Here is an 8864-nt window from a genome sequence, read left to right on the forward strand (position 1 = left end):
ATCACGGGAAAACAGACATTAAAGCCACCCTTCTTCCAGTCTGAAAAGATCCAACAGGGAGTTTTGGCAGGGTGAAAGGAAGTGGCCAGCTCACAGACTTTTGAAGGATCAATTGAAGCTATAAGTTCCTCAGCAGCCCGATCCAGTCTATGTTTTGTAATTTGGTCCATGGTCACAGTGCCCAAAGAATCAGTTAGTTCAAAGGATCAAATGATTTGTGGGATAACATGGGAGGTCATGTCAGCTCATATTGTTTGCAGCCTTCTTGTGACAGAAGAGAGCTCGTCTGCAGTCTCAGGTCTGTTGTTGACCGAGTACCTCTCCGCTGGTTACATAATCAGTACTTGACTAAGCAGACTGCCAAGCATCACCTCTTTCTCGATCTCTAGTCTCTTGGAGAATTCTCTTCCCGCTGAATGACAGACGTCTTCGACAGTTGGTATCATAGTTGACCGCGTGAGATTATCAAATTTTAGTAGATGCGGTGAATTCAAGGTATGATAGACGACCGCACATTCATTTTCTTTCTCAATTGTCACTTTCGATTCGCATGATGAACCTTTTATTGGAGCTGTCCTACTCATTGATGAGGATAAAACAATATACGCAACTTTAATCACTCTGATCTCGCTACAATCCATCTAGTTCTCCGAGTAAACTATCCCAGTGACCTAGACTTGCTAATTGTTCTTCTCCTAGAACTTCCGTGACACGCTCCTCTCGTCCCTGACCCGATCCAAGACCGGTCCCCTTCTGCCCTACATTCCGCAAACCAGCCTGTGGATCAAAAGATAGCTCACCATGAGCTCAGACCCTCGTTTAGCCGGCGACGTCAGCTCGAGATCCGTTACTCCAAACCCACCGCCGCCTCCGCCGCCTCCTCCACCCGAAGACCACTGGCTAAACTCATCTCAGGCACCTGGATCCGTAGAAAAGCCCTCTTCTACCCCTCCACATCCTACCTCTACATCGTACAAGCTTAAATTCTGCACGGTATGTGCAGCAAACCAAAACCGTTCTATGGAAGCCCATAACCGCCTCGCCGCTCCCCCATCTTCATACCCAGTCATATCATTCGGCACGGGATCCCTGGTCCGCCTTCCTGGGCCGACAATTACCCAGCCGAACGTATACAATTTTCAATACCGTATCATATTCTCAGATATATGACGAATTACAAACCAAAGATCCAAGATTATACAGGAATAATGGCGTTTTACCCATGCTTGATCGAAACAGAAGCGTGAAATGGGGTCCGGAGCGGTTCCAGGAGTGGACGCCTGGATTACCGCGATTGGACCATGTTTCGCGCGGTGATAAAGGCAGTCTCGGGACCGAAGGTGGCATTGTCGACGTGATCATTACATGCGAAGAGAAATGCTGGGATGCAGTAGTAGATGACTTGATGAATCGCGGCGCCCCCTTGAACCGGCCCGTCCACGTCTTCAATGTCGATATCAGAGATAATCACGAGGAAGCACTGGTTGGAAGCAAAGCTATTCTCGACCTTGCAGACCGGTTAAATGAGGCCGCAGACCAGGAGCGAAAGATGAACGGGGTGGATGGATGGGACCAAGGAGGAGGAGCAGCACGAAGGGGCTTCGACGAAAAGGTGCCTGAGATCCTTGCCAAGTGGCAGGAGAAATGGCCAAATCTGCCTGCTTTATGGACCCTGTCGTGGTTTTGAAATTCTGATATTCCTGTGGCATTGTTTCGGGAGGGAACATACATTTTATAGCGATGGAGTTACGGCATTTTCCTACGTCTTAAGAGAATTCAAGGCGACTTCGACGGCAACAAGTGGCATGATGTTTTTTTTTTTTCGCGATTATGTGACTACGACCTGAAGATTCGAACCTAAATCTCAAACCTACCATCTTCTCTGGTGGTTTTATTCTTGTTGACACCTTATAGCGCGACATTTCATCAAAACGTTCCAAGGCCCCAAGCAGTATATGTGCCCGTAGGGTTTCAACCCATTGTTCCTCGCTTGGCATTACCACACCGGCTTGTATATTGTGGCAGTGTGGACGGGGAATTTCCTTTCGGGTCTTCTTTCTATCCCTGTTGTATCTGCAACTAATGTAGCATGCAATATTGCGCCAAAGTGACAATATCAGTGAGAGTCGGAGAGACTGTGAGATCCATCTCAACTGCGACTCATCCTGCTGCTAGACTGTGGTGTGCACCGGCAAGTGACTCCTCTTTGATTTTGGTTTCGTCCGATCCATCTTTGGTCTTTATCTCAATCTTTGGCGAGTTGACGATATGCGCTTCATCTCTCAATAAAATCTCCCGCCGGCCTTTGTACCATTTCTCCAGCCAGGCCCGTCTTTCAGCCTGCGTCATCCCCTCTACCACTAACGCAAACTCTGTGGCATTTTCATATCCACTGTCCCTCGCCATGCTGCAGAACTGCCTTCTCATAACGTCGTTAGGTGGATGATACTTGAATTTAACCATCTTTCCACCTTTGGTTTCCGCTGAGAGTATAGTTAAGCCCTGGGAGCCTTGGAATACTTGCTCTCTACCAAAATCACCGCCGTCGTCTGCCATTTCAGCACGACGGCTGAGTTGCTCTTCAATCTTTGAAGGGCCAATGATTTCAGAATTTTCATGGGTGTATTCCACGCCTGCACTAGCAAGGATAGCTTGGATGGGATCGTGTCGAGCTGGAGTGGTAGATTTGGCTTTTTCACCCCATCTTTTTATATCATCAGAACCATTCTGAACCAAGGCGGCCAGTTGACTCATTGCAGCATCCTTCGTTCTCTACATCATTAGAACCCGGCAGCTGGTTCTCGTTGTCCTGTTCGTCAACTTTGAAATCGACACTTGAACTCCCGCTTTGCTTCAGCATGTGGTCTTGGTTGACTATGTCTCTCAACACATATATTGTTTCGATACTCAAACAATTGCAGAGACCAAAAATCTCGCCCTTTCGATCTTTTCTTTTCTTGCACTCCCTTGAAATAGCGTCGTTCAGTGCTCGCATTATAGCCGATATTTGCTTGTTGCTGCTTGTATATTTGTCGCGCATAGACAATTTCTTCAATAGTACCAGCGGATACTAAGCGAAAAACCTCGACGTCCCTTAGCTGGCCGATACGATATGCACGATCTTGCGCTTGTAGGTCGTGCGAAGGGTTCCAATTCGGATCGACAACAACGACCTTGTTCGCCGAAGTGATATTAAGGCCAACTCCACCGGCTTTGGTCGATATAAGAAAAACAAACTGCCTGGGGTCTGCATTGAAATCGTTCACCACTTTGGCTCTATCTTCATAGCTCATTGCACCATCCAGATAACTGACATTATAGCTGGTATGGTTGAACAGCAGCTGCAACATTTTCAATAGCCGAACGCTGTGAGAGAAGACGAGAACCTTGTCACCATGCGAATGCCACCACTTGAGCAGTTTCTTGAGAACTTTCCATTTCCCGCAAAACTCGGGATTCGAATAATTCAGGATGGATCCTCGAGTGCGGTATAACTCGCGCCATTGGTCCGGAACCGCGACCTCTAACATACGAAGATCTCTTTCCTGCTTTTCATCCGGGTCAGTTGGCTGTGGAATAAGGGTTGCAAGATGATTGCATAACTTCTGTAGGTTAGAGATCGTAGGGAAAACATAATTCTGCCATCGCCCGCCATTGGGTACTGTCGTAAAACAGCACCATCCCGACTTTTTCCCTGAACCACATGGGCATGGGTCGGAAGACATCTTGATGTATTCCACAATGTCGCTGTCGAGCAAGTTCTCATACGCATCAACCTGGGTGTCGGTGAGCGGACAGAACACAACAAGGTCGCTTTTCTTCGGAAGCTGATCAGCAATAAGGGCTTTCATGCGTCGGAGAAAAAAGGCCGGAAGGAGGTTTTTGACTAATTTCTTCGCTGTTTTCCTGGCTTTGCTGAGCTGATAAACTGTCGCATCATGAGACTGGCCGATCTTCAATGGATCGGAGATTGTGGTTTTCCATGTGGACACCGGTCCAAATCTGCCCGGATTTGACCAATTCAAGAGAGTCCACAGCTCTTCGTATTTGTTCTGAATAGCGGTGCCAGTGAGACCAATCCGGCACAAAGCGTTCAGTTCATGCATCGATTTTGCAGTTTCGGACTTGCGCTCTTTCATGAGATGGCATTCGTCGGCAACCACACAGTCCCATTCCACCATATTCAGTGCATCTTTATTCATGCGGTAGGTAGTATACGTAGTGATCAAAATCTCGACCCTACCAGATGCAGCCGACCGCAATGCCTCGTCCTTTGAGTCTCCGTGGTACACCTCAACGTACCACCACCCCCAGCAGTCAAGCTCAGACTTCCAATTTTGGATCAGAGTACCCGGGCATATAATCAAAGTTCTTGGATACCAAGGGTTACCGCCTCTTCGCCTCATTTTGCGCATACGTTTGGCGTCCCTTTCATCGCCAGTTTTACCATAAGCAGCAGTTAGGAAGGCGATCACTTGCACCGTTTTGCCCAGGCCCATGTCATCACCGAGAATGCCTCCCTTTTGATAGACAAACAGCTCATGAAGAAAGCTCGTACCTTCGACCTGATAGTCTCGTAGCCATTGCGCGATGGGAGCAGGTATTAGCCCTAGTGAATACGGAAGTGGTATATCCTCATACTTCCGGCAGGGTTTGATTTCGCTAAATGCAGGCTTTTCTTTCAGGTATTCCAGACGCTCATCATCCGAAAAATTCACGTCCTCATAGTCAGGTGGCAGCTTCAGCCCCGCCTCCAAGAGTCGTTCTCTCCTCTTGTCAAATTGAGAGCGGCGCTTTTGCAAATAATCCGGTAGGCCATCTTCCATCATTTCGTCTTCAGAAGATACTTCGCCGTAGTTCTTCATCTGGCGCCGTTTCTTCTGAGTAGGCCCTTCATTGGCAGTTCCACCCCGTTTCTCGCGGCGGCCAACACCAGACCCTTTCAGTGGGGGTTTGGTTTTCCGTTTCTGCCCAACAGCCCGTTTCCGCTTTCTGCTATTTTTGAATTGCAGATATGTCGTCTCTCCATCACTGAATATTCCGCCATCATCGACTATTTCTTCGCTTTGGGTGTCTGACAGGATAACGGTCGAAAGCTCCAGGGTGCGGGGTTTTCTGTTCCTTCTGGCACTCCCGAGGCCGTTGAGAGGCGATCTCCTTCTTGAAATCCCAGCTGTCAATCCTTCATCTTCTTCACTGCTTTGAGTAGCCGCATCTGAGTTTTGCAGTTCCCAGTGAGTGACCATCATGCGTTGTTGGCTGTTCCTTTGACAGCAGGTCGTTCGGTGTTGGTCGCGTGGCGTCGCGAAACACGCCAAATCGCGCTCTCACGTGGTTAACTTACAATCATTTGAGGACTAGCGTCCCGGGTAAGTTAAGGAGGCAGGCGGGTGGAAGTGTGGATTAGTTATATCTATATTATCGAGATAGCCATATCTAATGTTTTGAAAAAACGCCGAGTTCTAGTGGCACTATGAAGCCACCCTGCTGTCCTGTTGTTGAATGCAGGTCGGGACTCATCCCGGCCGCACTGTTAGTTAGTTATATGTTGGTCCACGACATATACAGATTCTTGGCCCGGCTCTCTATTTTAAAGCAACACAACTACAAATTGACGACATTATAGTACTTTCTATTTCACTAGGCTCAATCATGACCCAAGTCGAATCAGTTCCTCCTGTGTCAGACACTAAGCTCCCACCAAGCTCAACAATAGATTCAGCGGTTTCGTTAGAGAAGCAGCGCTCAAAGACGCCCGACGATATATCAGGGTCAAAAACCTCAATTTGACCGACTTGCCATCGGACTGGAATCCGGAGGACCTTGTATTGCAAGTCTCGATCGAAAGCCCTCCCAACAGCGAGCTCCTTACAACATGTGGTGTCGGAGCTGTGTACTACTGGCCCTCTGACCCCAGCCAGGTGATCAAGGTGGCCAACACCTCTTCGAGGTCGATTGAAAATATTGCAATTGAAAAAAGAATATTCTCCCGATTCAAAGAAAACGGATACCACCGGAACATCGTTAAATGTATACGATACGATGATCGTGGGATTTACCTCGAGCGTGCTGAGCCCGGCTGCCTTGACCTCTACTTTCAACAGGGCGGTGATGGGACTGTGGCAGAACGAATTCAATGGTCTCTTGATATTGCCAATGCTCTCCAATATGTTCATGACCTTGACATCAGGCATGGTGATCTAGCGTGCAAAAATGTACTGCTGGATTCATCCCGACGTGCTCTACTATGTGACTTTGCAGGCTCCGGAATCGATGGTCAACAGCCTCTTGTACGACCGTCTGAGTATTTCATGCACCCAGATCCGAACGAGTCCGAGCCCTGTACAATAAAGGCGGAGCTTCATGCGCTGGGCTCGCTGATCCATGAGATTATGACATCCAAGAGGCCTTACCACGACGAAATTGACTACAAGGTCGCAGAGCTGTTCCGAAATGGTACATATCCAGACGTGAAGCATATTGTGCTTAGGGATATCATTGCAAAATGTTGGGCTGGGGAGTATGAATCTGCGCGTGAGGCTGCTGAAGGCATCGACCGTGTTAGATTGGCTTTGATGTAACTTTGGCACCAAATGGTCAACTAGAAGCTCATGCACTTTGCATGGGCCCGCAAGGTTCTACAAAAATAGTTGCTACTGCTTTGTATCGCTGCTATAAATCAACTCGAATACAGGGTCTACTACGCTTCGCTCTACTGTTCGCAACTTTGAATCTAAAGAGTAGGCTCTGAACAAGTGTTTAGACTAACTAGGGAAAACATATCCGCGAACTAATAATTCTAGCAGTACTCAATCCAACCAGAGCCAAAATTCCAGAAATTGTAGGCTTTAAATAAGGAAGGGAAGTGCTTTCGATGCAGTCGGAAGGGCCACACGGCAAGAGAATGCCCCAAGAAATAATCAGAGTAGGAATTAGGGGAGTCACAACAAGAATCAGGAACAGGGGTATGGTACATAGAAACGACGCAACACGCAGAATGCAAAGTGGGAACAGGCACTTTCTGATCCCATGAGACCTAGGACTCATTTAGAAAACTCCCTCTCTTTCCATTCGTTAAGCTCACCGCCGTATGCTTCTTCGGCGGTGGTAGCAGAAGTGAGTTGAATACCCTGGAAGCGCTTGAGCTGCAAATGCAATGTTAGGATTAGCCACGGGTGAAAGCAGGGTTGGACAATACAATACTCACAGACTGGAGTCGAAATAGATAATACTCAAGGCTATTGACTTCATCCTGCTTCCATTTCTCGAGACGCTCTCGAGATAAGTAGCGATTTGGGCACAGCTTGGAAGCACCAAAGTCGATTAGGTAACCTTGGCCATTTGAGACCATTATGTTTGAAGCTTTGAAATCGCCGTGGGCAATTCAAGTAAAATGCCATGGATAGGCTCTGAACCAGTGTCTTGTCTGCGATTCCAGGAAAAACTGCCATGAAGCATTTTGTTGACTTGTCTCTCCTGGTCTTTATCAACTGTAAGCCACCCATGGCAAAATGGACCCAGCAAACCATTCAAATTGGCCTTGATCATCAGATCATAAGCTTGACATTCAACAAAGAAAGGGTCGATAGTTGTAGCAAATAATTCAAATTTGCTTCTAGGGCAAACTGGCCGCAGGAAATGATACTATGAGTCTATCAGCATCAGTGACCAAGATATAGAGCAAGAGTTGGCATACCAGCTTTAAAACATAAATCTTGCCATCAATCTGCACTTTCAGGATTACGGCTTGGCCACCATTCCCCAGCACTTGTAGGAACTTGATACGGGGCGCATGGTTGTTCCAGCACCCCAAGGAAGAGCAATATTTGTGCTTCAGGTTCAGGAAGAAGTTCCAACAAGTATGATAAGGCCTGTACTCTGAAGGAGGAGCAGGCAGTGGATCATCGTGCTGAATCATATTGGGAACTCGTTGATTGTGTGGAGGGTAAAAAGGGAGACTTGGTTGACTGCGCGAGTTGACCAAATGATGGATGATGCCACAGCGACAAGCAAAGACTTTTGGTTGAAATCTGCTTATAACTGAGTATAGGTTCAATGTAATGGTGCTTAACAGCACGTCAACTACAGAGTCCGCAGGATCACTTATTGGGCTCTGTTTGAGCAAGCGGCAACCCTTCTTCATTAATTGTACAGAGTGATAACTGATTATTAGAAATATTGGCTATAATAATATGCTCCCTTGTCCCCGTTCAAAATCAAAACCTCTTATTAGTGTTGTTTAATCTCGACATTCTGAAAACTCGCTTGTTTTGGATAGCTTAGAGCCACAGAAGTCCAGCACTAGTAACAATCATGGATTCTTCTTTCGACGTCGTGAAGCCGGTTTGAGCCACGGATGGTCAAGTAGTTCTCTGGCGCTGCTTCGATGTTCTGGCCTCCAGACGAGCATACTCCTCATAAAGTCCAGGAACTCATTCCTCTCGTCCCCATACACGTAAAGCAAGATGTCCTCCAGCGCCTCGGTTTTCACATAATGCGGCCACTTGAATTCACCTAAATATTAATGCCATCAACTGGATGATCATTTAGACTAAAGGAGTTGCCAAGTTACCTCCCGCATCAAAATACCAATTACTCCTTTGTCCCCGACCAAGAACATCCACCGGCGCGGGGCCCAGTATGGAGATGATGCGGCCAAGATACATTGATTCCCGAAAGGGCACTGACTTTTGAACTTCATGGAAAAGCGATTTTCCTTCCACCAATTTCCAAATCTATCGTAAAATCAGTAACAACCTCGGAAGGGCCAAAGAATCTTTTGAGGTCATACTAAAATGCCAAGGCTCCATATGTCAACACTGTAGCTCCAATTAGCTCTAAATATCACCTTCTGGAGCACGGTA

The 8864-nt window shown here is 47.2% G+C and overlaps 5 protein-coding genes across 5 annotated transcripts in view; 2 read left to right on the top strand and 3 right to left on the bottom strand.

Moving 5' to 3' along the window:
* Positions 1 to 801: 801 nt before the first annotated feature.
* UREG_01699 (uncharacterized protein) lies at positions 802 to 1687 on the top strand (the record flags this gene model as incomplete). Its single annotated transcript, XM_002542137.1, has 2 exons — positions 802 to 927; positions 1004 to 1687. 2 exons carry the CDS (start codon positions 802 to 804, stop codon positions 1685 to 1687), a joined length of 810 nt encoding a protein of 269 aa, XP_002542183.1.
* Positions 1688 to 2160: 473 nt separating this feature from the next.
* UREG_01700 (uncharacterized protein) lies at positions 2161 to 5246 on the bottom strand (the record flags this gene model as incomplete). The annotated part of the gene is made up of 2 exons (XM_002542138.1): positions 2161 to 2672; positions 2876 to 5246. 2 exons carry the CDS (start codon positions 5244 to 5246, stop codon positions 2161 to 2163), a joined length of 2883 nt encoding a protein of 960 aa, XP_002542184.1.
* Positions 5247 to 5875: 629 nt separating this feature from the next.
* UREG_01701 (uncharacterized protein) lies at positions 5876 to 6581 on the top strand (the record flags this gene model as incomplete). The annotated part of the gene is made up of 2 exons (XM_002542139.1): positions 5876 to 5893; positions 5922 to 6581. The coding sequence occupies 2 exons, from the start codon at positions 5876 to 5878 to the stop codon at positions 6579 to 6581; spliced, it is 678 nt and encodes a 225-aa protein (XP_002542185.1).
* A 462-nt stretch (positions 6582 to 7043) lies between these two features.
* On the bottom strand, positions 7044 to 7351 carry UREG_01702 (uncharacterized protein; the record flags this gene model as incomplete). Its single annotated transcript, XM_002542140.1, has 2 exons — positions 7044 to 7145; positions 7208 to 7351. The coding sequence occupies 2 exons, from the start codon at positions 7349 to 7351 to the stop codon at positions 7044 to 7046; spliced, it is 246 nt and encodes an 81-aa protein (XP_002542186.1).
* Positions 7352 to 8311: 960 nt separating this feature from the next.
* UREG_01703 (uncharacterized protein) overlaps positions 8312 to 8864 on the bottom strand; it is a gene marked incomplete at both ends in the record, with an annotated part of 847 nt that continues 294 nt past the window's right edge. Inside the window, 3 exons of the mRNA XM_002542141.1 lie at positions 8312 to 8514; positions 8573 to 8735; positions 8792 to 8819. Of these exons, the coding sequence (XP_002542187.1) occupies positions 8312 to 8514; positions 8573 to 8735; positions 8792 to 8819 (394 nt within the window). The remainder of the gene's footprint in view (positions 8515 to 8572; positions 8736 to 8791; positions 8820 to 8864) is intronic.

This window comes from Uncinocarpus reesii, genomic scaffold, assembly GCF_000003515.1.
Source record: "Uncinocarpus reesii 1704 scaffold_1 genomic scaffold, whole genome shotgun sequence".
In the NCBI taxonomy this organism is placed as follows: domain Eukaryota; kingdom Fungi; phylum Ascomycota; class Eurotiomycetes; order Onygenales; family Onygenaceae; genus Uncinocarpus; species Uncinocarpus reesii.